This window comes from Petaurus breviceps, unplaced genomic scaffold (genome assembly GCF_028583685.1).
Source record: "Petaurus breviceps papuanus isolate PSGF00001 unplaced genomic scaffold, PetGlider_PUasm1.0 90702, whole genome shotgun sequence".
In the NCBI taxonomy this organism is placed as follows: domain Eukaryota; kingdom Metazoa; phylum Chordata; class Mammalia; order Diprotodontia; family Petauridae; genus Petaurus; species Petaurus breviceps.
This window is the reverse complement of record NW_027187317.1, coordinates 4,525,303-4,538,366: the sequence shown is the minus strand read 5'-3', so window position 1 is coordinate 4,538,366 and position 13,064 is coordinate 4,525,303. Positions and strand designations below refer to the sequence as shown.

Sequence of the window (13,064 nt, the reverse complement as noted above, 5' to 3'; positions counted from 1 at the left end):
ATAACGGTCTGCCCGGCAGAAAAGGAGAGAAAAGAAATCTTTGACTTCCCGGGTGGCAAGTGCTGGAAACTAACACAGGGAAGATTGGTCAAGCCGACCAAAGACGGAGAGAGATTGGGGAAAGGGGGAGGTGGGAGTCCAAGGGAGCGAGCAAGGAACCCACCGAAAACTCCCCCACGTCCCTTAGGAATAAACCATCTCCCCAACCAGTCCTTCCAAGCCGCTGCCTTTGCGGGCAGCCAGAAGGGGAAGACAGCGGCGGCGGCGAAGGCAGCTTTGGCGGCGGCGGCCGAGGCAGTGGCTTGTTTGTAGCTGGGTTACAGTTTGGTTTGGAGGAGCAGGAAAAGGAGGAGGAGGAGGAGGCGCTGGAAGGCAGCACCGGCGGCTGCAGCTACAAGAAGTAACCCGGGCGGAGTTGGTGCACGCGGCCCGGGGTGCATGCAACAGCTTGCGGCACCCGGAGCGAAGATCGTCTCTGCCTTTGCTGCCCACTACGGACAAGGACGGAGCGGGGTGGGAAGCGGAGCGCACCCCGCCTTCCCTCGTTGTCTCGGGCTCTCCCTCAACACACGCGCGCGCGCGCGCGTACACACACACACACACACACACACACACACACACACACACACACACACACACACGTGTGCGATTCTCGACTGCTCCTCCAGCCGCGGTGTGTGTCTCTCTCGCAGTCATCGGCGCCCGCAGTGGAAGTGGGGAGAGCTGCCGCTTGTTCGCAACCCCCCTTTTTTGATTTTTATTTTTAATCTCTCTTCTCCCTTCCCAACACCCCCAGCATTTCGGAGCACCCCTTTCTGTTGGGTTGCTAGCTGCCAGCCCCGGGGCCTCTCCATCACTCTTTTCCCACTTTGGCCGCAGGAGACGAGTTCAGGTTAGCCTTACCAGACTGGACGCTGACACACTGAACCCAGCTCAATGATTTCTGCCTAAGAGACTTTTCCCTTTTTTTCACCTCCTCTAGCCCCCGCCCCACAAAAAAAGGACAGAATTCCCCCTCACTCACCCAACTACCCAGCCCATATTTATGTTGCCACCCTTCTGAGTACTCACATTTTCACTTTTTTAGACAATTTGAGAGGTCATTTGGTCATTATCTTTGGTTTGCTTGCCAAGTTACATACTTGATCTGATTTTTTTCTTTAATCCACAACTATTCTCTATTTTGAGGATTTCCCCCCTTTTTAACTCCCCTTTCCGATTCTTAAAAAAAAAAAATGCACTATTATCTCCTAAGCGTTTTCCTGACCCTGGATCTGGTCACCGTGGCGCTGAGCCTCTCTACCTGCAGCACACTCGACATGGATCAGTTCATGCGCAAGAGGATCGAGGCGATCCGGGGCCAGATCCTTAGCAAGCTGAAGCTCACCAGCCCCCCTGAAGAATACCCCGAACCTGAGGAGGTCCCCCCGGAGGTGATCTCCATTTACAACAGCACCAGGGACTTGCTCCAGGAGAAAGCCAACCGGAGGGCAGCGGCTTGCGAAAGGGAGAGGAGCGACGAGGAGTACTATGCCAAAGAGGTTTACAAAATAGACATGCCCTACTACTCGGAAAGTAAGTGCTGCGTTTATTCTCCTCGAGTCCCTGAGCTTTGGCGGTGCCCGGCGCTTCCCAAACTCCCTCTATCGTCCTCTTCTCTCCGAGTTCCATCTCGGCTCGAGCTATCTTCCTTCCTCCATTCCCTCCCTTCCCCGGCCCAACGTGTGGGCTCAAGGCAATTTTTTTGTACCTTTACTTTCTGTTTTTCTCCTTTTCCCTCCCTCTTCTCTTCCCTCCTTTCCCTCCCAATCTCCCTCAGCTGCGCTCTTCTTTTTCCTCTTCCCTGAAAATTCATCACACGGTCCATTGGCAAGGAGGCAGCCCTCCTCAGTAACCTACGATCCACTCCCCAGGGGCAGAGCTGACTGCAGAAATCTTGGTAGGTTTATTTTCTTTGGGCGGAAAGGTTTGTTACCATATTGGGTCCTGAATGGTTAAAAAAAAAATTGGGGAGGGGGGAGGGCGAAGACTTGACTCTTCTCCTCGCCCCCCACCCAGCCCCACCGCTGATTTGACAGCACATTTGTGAATCTGTCTCCATTGTATCTGTTTAAAAATGATCTTACTAAAAAAAAAAAATACATCTTAAAAAAAGATATCAGTTTAAACTTTGTATCTGACTTCCTCAATCCCTAATGCATCCCTAGCCACCAGAAAACGAATGCACGTCCCCCCTCCCTCATTTCCCCTACTCCATCCAGAATCTTGTAATTTCACTTTTTGGACTTTCATTCATAAGGAAATGGGAACTTTTTTCAGGATTTGAGTTTTAAGTCGCCTTGACCTCTCTTCCCCTGCCACTCATACTCATTTGGTTATTATTGTTTGTTTAATGGTTTAGCAGAAAACTCTTTCCATTTTTCTTAATAGGTTTATAACAAGTCCTCTCTTTTCAACCTTTGTTGCCTGTGCTAACTCCCTTTTCATTTGCTCCCGGCAGTTGTTTTGATGATGCATTCCTAAATCTAAGAGCGAGTAAAAAAGCCCTCCCAGCTCCTAGACTGTGCTGGGTTGCCATATCCTTAAATCCATCTGGCATACAGTAGTGACTGGAGTGAAATGATTTATTGTGGAGTTCTGGGGGGGAAGCGGGGAGAAGGGAATGGGGCAGTTAGCTTGAAATGAAATCAGAGAGCTTCTTTAAAAATGCGTCCTGTGATACCTGAGAGGGTTAAATACCAGGAAGAAACGGGGGGGGAAGGGGGGGCGGGGGGAGGGAATCCTTCAACATTACTGTATTCCAAATCCCAATCGCTTTCCGTTTCATTGGCTGCCCATTTCTCTCCTCCCCTTTCTATGCCCTATATACTTGTTGGCCGCTTTTGCAAAGTCTCTGTGTCTTGCCTAAATAGATAATACAGCCATCTTGGTAACTTTATCCAAGAGTTTCTAATTGCAGGGTGGTGCATTTTTTAATATATTTATTTTTAGTTTAACAAGTCGCTGCTTTGTGGCTTGTCATGTCTTGTAGGTATGGTCCCAGAATGACAGCCAGTGTGTCTGAGCCCCAGCCTTTTCGGCAGCCTTTCTTCTGCCGCTGTTGTCTCCCTTTTATTGTGAAATGACAGCATCAGGTTCGGGACCCTCTGGCAAGCAGGATGGTTTTATTATTGTAATTATGGCACCCTCCAACAACAGCTATGAGAAATAAGCGCCACCCTTGTTATCCCCGGGGAAATAAGCCTTTTTACTTGGGCTGGAGCCAACGGGATATTCGGAAAGCTATGGCATTGCAAGCTGTAGCAATACCAGGGAGACAGTGAAGAATCAGGGCAGCTTTCTTTTTTCCGGCACGTGCAGCAGCCCTGCTGGAACTTGGGTGGACAGACGGGCACACTGTCTGGTGCCCAAACAGGTCGTGCTTTAGGCGTTTAGCAGCAAACGCGAAAATAAATTGCTCCCAGTTTTTAGACACATCTCTAACCTGTAACCAATTATTCTGGAGATACCAGGTTATCTAAGAAGAATGTGTCCACCCAGGGTTCTTCCCAGTGGAACCTTGGATCTAAGAAGCTAAGGCCACAGAATCCCAGTTCCCTATTTCCCATATGGCTGGAGGGAAACGGGTTTTCGAAAGAGCCCAGTGAATGTTATATAGGCTCGGTTTAGGCAACTACCTTCCTATAAAGGACCAAATTAAGTATCTAAAATATTATCAAGGCATTCAGAGGGATGGGTCTCTTAACAGAGAAGGTAACATCAAATCCAGTGATCTACCAACAGGGCGCATCACAGCAGTTTAGAAGCAAGTCCTATAAGTAGCAGATTGGGTATTACTGTGTAAATACTGGGTGATTTTATAGAAAGTAGGTTAACTGATTTTCCAGCATTTCTAGTTATGCTGGATTATATGAATCCTTCCCCCCCCCCAAAAAAAAGGAAGAAATCACCCCACCATATTTTTTTAAGGAGTAAATTGAACTTGCCAGCATTGGAGAACAGAACAGCTTTCCCCATTTAGGACTTTATTGCATAGTTCTTTCATTTCTGAAAGGAGTCGTGGAGTGGAGAGGGAGGTGGGAAAGAAGACTGGCATTTCTTGCAGTGAGAACCCTGAAGGTCAAAAACTGTAGAGATGAAGGCATGGGAAAGATCACTTGCTCAGGTTTTTTTTTTTTTAACCACAAAGTTATTAGTATTCAGTGACTGACTTTGGCATAAGTATTACAAATATGCTCTAATTATACTGAGCCAGCTATATATCACTACAGATTACTGATAGCCCTTTGCAGGACATTTTATAAAGTTCAGCCTAAATATTTTTTAGCAATGTGGAGATTTAAAAGCAGAAATATAAGAGATATTGTATATGCCCTAAGGCATATTTTGTCTTAAATATTATCCTTGGCCAACTGTACTATATAAATACAGTAAATATGAATAGAACTGGCCAGGTGCCAATCTCCTGGGACGAATTTTAGTCAAGAAGGTATGTATAGGATATAAATAATACTGTGTCAACATTTAAAGAAGGGCTCTGATTAGTTTTGAATTTATTCATATTAATCTTTTCATATGCTGTTAGTTTAAGGCTCAAAGTAGAGTTATGCTAAGGTTTACCCATAGTTTGTACAGAGGGAATCGGGGGACATCTGGTCCTTTTGACAATCCTTTTGGGATTCAAGGCTCATCTATTCAAAAGATATTGCAAAAGGCATGAGTGACTCAGAAAAATTGCTCCAAATACAATAGACTTCTTGATATTTTTAAACTAGTAACAATAAAAATATAACCTGAGGGCTTGGTAAATGAAAAGGGTCTAAAACCTTCCCCTCCCCCCCCCTTTCTTCTTCTCTGTTCCTTCCTTCCCTTTAATTGTAACAATCTTCACTTCTTATATTGCTTTATTATAATATGATATGGCCCAATTCTTCTTTTGTATTTACTTCAGGTTACTGACTTTATCTAGTTATCTTTTCTTGGTAGTAATTGTAATTAATACCTTATATATGTATATTTCTTTGCAATTTTTGAAGCATTTTCACCTGCATGTTCTGATCTGATTCTTTCAACAACCCTGTAAAACAGGCTGTGCAGGCATGATTATCCCCATTTTACAGATGAATGATGAGAATCAGAGAAATTAAGTCACTTATCCAAGTCACACAGCAAAAAATAGCAGATTTTGTCCAGAAAAAACTCTGTTCCTATGGCTCCTTATGCTATCTTCTTTATACTAAGCCATACTGTCTTTTAAAATCCAGTTGTCCACAAAAAAGTGATTATAATAAAAGGATGATTAAAAAGCTATCTTAGGTAAATGAGAGATTGTGAATTCTTTTTATATAGCATATTTTATTCTTACGATCTTTGCTTACTAAGGCCCTTTCCCATTCATTCAGTTTCACTGATGATTTTTTCTTGGGGAACCTCCGTCAGCATCCATGTCATGTTAGTTAATATTGGGAAGGAAAATGAAGAAGTGTCTTAGATCCTACTTGCACAGAAAACAAGCAGTTCATACAAATGCAGAGTGAACATGGCCAAGTTAGGCACTGAAGAAAGTAAGTCAGTCATCACTTGGCTAATTCTATTATGTTGAATTGGATGGACTAAACTATACAGTCTGAAAAATCAAAATGAAATTTCCTTTGTTATTGTTTCACATGAATTTTAAACATTTCCTCTTAGAAGTTCCCCTGCCTCTAATCTTTCCCAGTAACACTGTGGAATGCAGAGTGAGTGTCAATAATGTGGTAGGTTTAGGGAGTATAGCTGAGTATTCTGTTCACGAATACTGCTTTCTACATATAAATTGACCCTTTACTAGCCAACTGCCCAATAAAAGAAAACGTTACTGACTGGACACAGAAGTATTTTTGGCTTTATCTCCAAGGCGTTGAATTTTCAGGAATTCAGAATAATTGAGTTACTGGTATGCAATTGGCAAAACTTCTCTCCTCCCCTTCATATATTGCATCATTACTCTGTGTTGTTATTGTTGTGCAGCCCACTTGTGGTGCCTTTAGTTTAGGTCACTACTGACTCAGGATCAGAATTTCTTCCCTTTCTCTTTTTTCCCTTTCTCCTTCTTTCTCTTGCTCCCTCTTTCTCTTCCTCTCTCCCCTCTCTCTGTTTCTCCTATTCTGTCTGTTTTTCTCTCTCTCTCTCTTCTTCTTTACTTCATCCAAAGATTAAAAGCATAATATTTTGAAACTAAAATAATGAGACATTTTGTAGGAGGCAGTAGGAAAGTTGACTGGCTTGGCACCCTCCCCAGCTCACAATAGGGGCTTTGAAGTCTGAAGACCTGGGTTTGAATCCTGATCATTTTCTTATAACCTATGCCCTTGGGTTTTTCCCTTAACCTCATTTGGCCAAAATTTCCTCATCTATAAAATAAGGGAGTTGGACAAGATGACTTTTGAGGTTGCAACTGGATCTAAATCTGTCATCATATGAACTACTAAGAAATCTGAATTCTATCATGGGAACAAAATACAATTTACTTTCTGGGGCTAGACAGATGATTGTGAATGCTTGACCGGTTCTGGGAGCACTTGTGTCTCCACAGTGACCCCTATAGTCCATATATAGCATGGCACTTTTAGGTTTTCACTCCCAGAATTACAGCTTCTAGACCTGGTAAGGGCTTCAGAGGTAACCTAATACAATCCCCCCATTTTACAGACAGGGGAAAAAAAACAACCCCTGAGGTTCAGAGAAGCAAAATGATTTGTCCAAGGTCACACAGGTAATTACTGAGAGAGGAGGAATTTGACCCCAGATTGTTGCCCTTTTCCCATCTCCTCTGGGGACATTTGGCATGGTTATTTCATTTTCCATATAAAAATACCCAAGCATACCAGACTATTTTCACAGAGGAAACTGATATGTGCCAAGGAGAAGATCCCACATCCGGTTGTTGGCTGACCTGAGGAGTTTGCCTAACCTGGGCCCTTGACTCATTAATTGCTTAAGGTCTAGAATATATTTAGAGACTGCAGGGATAGTAGATTAAGAGAAAGTAAAGAAGCCAAATCCAAAGGTGTCTTCAGAATCCCAGGAGGGACAGAAAGAATTTGACGTGAAAAGACCACTGATGACAGGTCATTTTCTGGAAAGACACAATCTATTTTGAACTTATGGAAGGGTTGGCATGGGGAAAGCAGACTAGAGTTATTCTTTGTAGCTCCAAAGGACAGAATTAGGATGAGTAGTTAGAAGTTATTGGGGAAAAGATTCTTGGCTCTGTATAAAGGAAAACTTTCCAAGAAATTGAGCTCTCCACCAAGAGAATGGACTGACCTAGGAGGTGGTAGATTCTTCTGCCACTGGAATGTTCAAGCAAAGACTCTTGGGCCAATTGTCAGGAGTTCCTACATTGGATGGGGATGTTAGACTATATTGTGACCCTCTGAGATCCTTCCAACTTAAATATTTTATGTGTTCATTTTTTTTTTTGAGGAGGAGGGGCACATTGAACTTTCATTGGTATAGAGAAACTTCTACCAATGCAGATCAGCAACCAATTTGTAATTGATAGTCTCTTTAGAAAGTTACTTGGGACACTGAGAGATTGTTAATAATAATAAATATATAAAATATTGATTTACATAGAACCCACTGAATGCCAAACACTGTACTAAGCATGTTACAATTAATTATCTCACAACAACCCTGGGAGAAAGGTGCTGTTACTTTCCCCATTTTACGGATTAAGAAGCAAACAAATGTGACTTTCCCAGAGTTAGTTACACAGCTGGTAAGTGTCTGAGGCCAGATTTGAAGTTAGGTCTTCCTAACTCCAGGCCTGTGTCCTATCCACTGCACCACTTAGCTAAGGTTCTGCCATTGTTTATATGTCAGGAAGTAGGACCTGGACCCAGTTTGCCCAAACTTTGAGGTCTACTCTCACTATCCATGCTCCCTACTGCTTCTGTATGACTATAGTAATTAGAAAATTCATGCTATTTCTCTCTCCTCCCCAACCCAGAATCTTCCACAATGTGAGATTTTTAAATGGCATCTCTTTCAATTATCTTGATGTAATGTTTCAGGCACTGCTGTGATCCAGGAGAGATGATTTGGATTTTTCAGATGTGCTTGCTCTGCTTATGCTGGCCTTCTCCTCAGGAGTGCTTTCCACATTGCAGCCTGGGAGTTAAGGCTCTGAACAGCTTGACAAAAGGAGACTGGCAAAGATAACCAATGTTCCCATTGTCATTTCAAAACTATATGCTGTGCATTTTCATTTTTTTAAATAAAGGTAGTTTTAAGCCTTTTTTGAAACTAAAATGATGAGACATTTTCTGTTCCCTACTCATTCTCTCTCTCTCTCTCTCTCTCTCTCTCTCTCTCCCCTCCCTCTTTCCCTTCTTCCCTTCCTCCTCTACCTCTTTGTCCTCTTCCTCCTCCTCTTTCTTCTTTTCTTCTTCTTCTCCTCCTTCTCCTCCTCTTTCTCCTCCTCCTCCTCCTCCTTTTTCCTCTCTCTCTCTCTTTCCTCTGTCTCTCATTTAATAATATGTTAAGGATGCCTCAACAGGTTTGTTTAGACTGAAAAGTTTGCCTCAGTCATTTGTTTAGAGTAGGTTTGCATCCTGCCTGCAACCACAAGCTTTTTTTCTTTTACTTCTTTTTAAATCTTTGGATGTCCAGAAGTAGATGCTGAGCTACAACATTACCAGCTTTTCTCCTGACCTGGCCTGGCTGACTCTGTTTCCTCTGAAAAGTCCCCCTTGACTTCTTTCCCATAATTTTTCAGTTGCCTTCACCTGTTATTATGAAATACCTGCATGTGTAGCAATTAAAAATACATAGAACTTACACACAGAGTATGCCATGTCCAAACCTGGAAACTTTCTGACATAAGGTTGGAAGGAATTGGTATAGTAACCCACTGGGCACTGTTTGCAGCGTCAGGCCTTCTAGCTCATTGTCTGTATTGCTGTTTCTGCTTAGTAGCAACACTTAATCTTGGTTCAGTTAGATACTTCTCAGTTAGATACTAAAAATTGAATGTAAAATTCTGGGTTTCTTCTTCTATAAAATACACTGATTTATTTAAAATTCTGCCCCATTACCAGAAGAGTTTTCATTTTTGTGCCTTCTGTCTTATTATTTGGTGGGGGGAGGTAGTTTATTTTACACATAACACCTCACACTCTTGCTCTAGAGATAAAGAAATTTTTTTTTTAAATTTGGTACCTATTAAGCTTCTCTGGTCAATAATGCCTTTGATACTTGAAAGATGAAAGGGGGGTTGCAGAAAGAGGCAGGAAGATCGAATCTGGCCCTATCTATAGTCCTGATGCCAATTAAATTGGTGAGAATTTCTCTTCAACTCAGAGGAAGTAGGGGATGAGTTAGTTGGAGAATTCTAGGAACAAGTGACCCATGTGACCAATTGAGGACTGTCTTTCCCCTTGTTATTAACATCTTTTCATTCTAAATCAAGAGCTTCCAATAACCTTAGATTGACTCATGGTCTGGGGTTTAATGTATAGCCCAGGAGATTGAGGAATTTGGCACTTTTCCTCCGATGGATCAAGGGAATAAACTAAGTAGAAGAGTTACTAATATTAAGTGAACATTCGCTCAAAATATCGAGTTGAATTTCTATTCTTTAAACTCTGTTCCTAGAAATGAGAATAACTGCTCATGAAACTTGGGTAAGTTTTTGTGCCTGTCTGTCCCTACCTCATTTTCTCCCTCATTAAGTACAATTAACTCTTTTTTCTCCCTACCATTCAGAGATAAGGAATACATGGGTCATTGAAGTCCCTGATTTTATTCTTTAATTGGAAACTTTTCCCTCTTATCATTTTATCACCCTTGCTAACAGAGCAAAACTGAACACCTTGACTTTAATTTCTCTTTTGGATTCCTCATTATATAACCCACCAGCATTCATTATTCCTGGGCAGGGGACAGTACTGGATGCTATGGGAATTCCCAACAAAAGAGAAGGCTCCATTCTTGTCTGCCCTCAGGGAGCCTTAACACCTACTTGAGAGAGCTAACAGCAGATGGAACATAAAAATCTAGTAATCTGGCAACAAAGGTATCTAGAATTGTAGTGAAGCCAACCCTTTTGAGCATGTGGTAACTTAACTGCCCTAGAGCAGTCTTGGCTATGTGGCATGCTGGGATGTCCCCAGTTATCTCCAGAAGCTTTGCAAGAGCTCCCATCAAAATTAATTTAAATTCATGTTAATATGCACACCTTTAAATATATGCCATAAAACCTGTCCTTCTCTTTGATTTCATGTGTCAGGAAATAAAAATAATATGCTAGGAGTTGCAGCCCCAAGGTTTTGACCTCCTGCTCCAATTCTCAATGCCTTGAACCTTAGGATAAAAGTAAGGAGTAAACCTTGTACCCTGAATAAACATTATCAATCGCCCTGATCAAACCTGCCATTGCCCCCCCCCCCCCAATAACAATAATTCCAAATCCTGACAGAACCACAGTTAAGAAACTTGAGATGGTGTGAATCTGGCAGTTCAGGAAGCTACAATCAACCAGTCAGTCAACATTCATTTATTGAGTGCTTCTTGTATTCCTGGTAGTGCTCTGCATGGGAAATACAAAGATAAAAAATCTTAAACAGTCTTTGTTCAGAGGGACATCATGATCACTTCCAAAAGCGACTTATAGCCAAAGCTATCAAAGCTGGATCAAAATCTAAACTGGAAGACGGGGAAACATATTGGAAGGAGAGGAGTTCATGAAAGTGAGAGATGGAGTGAGAAGGTTCCCAGGAAAGAGGAAGGGGAAGATGTAATGGAGGTCAATCTAGGAAGATCAGAGAGGAAGACTAATTTTATTAAAATTTATGGTTACATAGTGTTTCAAGATTTGCAAAGTATTTTACACATGTCATCTAGCAAAGCTGTTATTACACATATGTGAGCTTATTTCAAGCTTCACAATAATGCTGTGAGGTAAATACTTCAGATATCTTTATACCCATGTTATAGGTGGGGAAACTGAGGCTCTGAGATGTAGTTAAGTGACTTATGCATGGTTATAATGCTAGCATATCATAAGGAAGGTGATATCATCCCAGAAGAGAAGTTGAGGCTATTCCTGCTTTAGTTCACATCACATTGGGTCTATTACAATTTTTTGAAACCCCTTCAATGGCACTAAAGATTTTTCCCTGTAATGGGGCAGGGAGGTGTGAAGTCCTGAGTCCTTAGGAGTTTATATTTGTTAGTGGTAAGGAAAACATTCTTCTATATTTCAATGGATCTAGGATCTTATTAGTTTGAATACAGTGTAGAATCCATTGGTGAAAATGGAAATCCATCCTCAATCTCTCATCTTGTGCAATTCTTGTCCATATCTTCCAATAATTCCTCCAAAGGGAGTACAACCAAAGTGTTGAGCATCACCTTCTGCATCTCCTGACCTCAGGTAGGCCAAGAGTGGAGTAATGCATAGGCATCTGTTACTCCTCTCCCTGTACAAGAAAAGCTTGATATGGCTCAGAAAAAAACTTGATCATTTGTCCAGTCACCTTTTGATACTTGACTAAGTCATGTGTTAACAAAAACAAAAATGGGTAGATGGAATTTCCCTTCAAGTAAAGAGAATTATGGGAATCAGGAAAATAAAGGGGGAAATGATTGTTAGATTTTGTGAAGCCCCAACCATCTGAAACCAGTTGGAAAATGTATACTAACCCTCAAATGCAGATGTGCTTATGTCCATTTTCACAATGAGGATTTGTCACTGTTTTTTTCAATTCTTTTGAGTTGCCTGCTTTTTTTTTTTAAGATAAATTTGAAGCAGATTCAGATGTTTTATGCTTGAAGAAAAGATACTGTTTTTCCCAAAGGAAAGGAAAAACATACAGCAAGCGGCATAAAAATAATGACTAGCTTTTATTTATTTTTTAAATGTAGCATCCTTTTAGTCTCATGAAAACAAACAAAAAAAAAAAGTAGGCAAATGTTGTGACTTAGATCTTGGCCCTGTTTGTTTAGCTCTTTTTCTCCATATCTAACCCGCACTACTCTGACAAATACTGCATCTGTCTTCACAAGCTAGTTCACAAATAACCATTCATTCATAACTTTAGGCTGTTGTAAGAATTCCTATTTGTTACTTAATCTTGTGATAGAGAATGCAAACTTTGGCTTAGAAAAAGGACCCTGTCAAGTGACCGAAAGTGCATCATATTTACAAAAAAATCAAGAAGGAAGTCTTTTTGAAAGAGGATCTCATGCTGTTGTGGATTAAAAAAACATAAATACACTGAAGAACATTAAACCATCTCTTGTTGCTGAAGTACAAATTGGAATGTTCTGGGAAAGATCGTTTAATTGTTAAGTTTTGGATTTACTTCAGTAATTGTAATTTCAATGCTTCTTGGGTAAAGCCTGTCTATCAGTGATTGTTCTCTGTATACCAAATGTAGCAGTAAATCTGTCATTTTTTCCATCTTGGCTTTTCCCACTTATACAATTGTTTATTCTCCTCTTTTTTGGCTGGTATCTTTATCTCCCTTTTTTTCATTGGTTTCATCTCACAATCCTGCTTTGAATTCTCAGACTAGGAAAATACTGTTGATATTTTATTTTTTATTTTTCTTTTGTTTGTTTATCATTTGTAATTAAGCAGCTATGTCATCTGGGTCAGTAAAAGGCTGATATTTTATTCTGATTATAGATTAGATGGAGATGTAATACTCAGTTTGAGGTAGTTTTCTTGCAGAAAGTAGATGATTTGGTGAAGGAACTGAAAAATCATTTGAGATACAAGGGGAGGGGAGGGGAGAGGAGGAATGGAAATCATACCGTGTTTCCCTGATAATAAGACACTGTCTTATTATTTTTTTTGGACAGAAAAACACCAGGGGGCTTATTTTCAGGGGAGGGCTTATTTTAATGAACATTGACAGCAATTTTAATAAACAGGTAAATGTAAACAAAAAAATGTACCTTTATTCAATAAGCAAATCACTGGGGAAGAACAGGATGATGCACTCACTGCTGCAGCTCTGATTGGATGCAGCTCGGAGCGCAGCGTGCGTTTCACCGGGGGGGGGGGGGGG

At 41.3% G+C, this 13,064-nt stretch overlaps 1 protein-coding gene across 1 annotated transcript in view; it reads left to right on the top strand.

Annotated features, from left to right (window-relative positions):
• The first annotated feature begins 6 nt into the window (after positions 1 to 6).
• TGFB2 (transforming growth factor beta 2) overlaps positions 7 to 13,064 on the top strand; it is a 103,830-nt gene continuing 90,772 nt past the window's right edge. Inside the window, exon 1 of the mRNA XM_069066018.1 lies at positions 7 to 1,575. Coding sequence (XP_068922119.1) covers positions 1,236 to 1,575 — 340 coding nt within the window. The 5' untranslated portion in view covers positions 7 to 1,235. The remainder of the gene's footprint in view (positions 1,576 to 13,064) is intronic.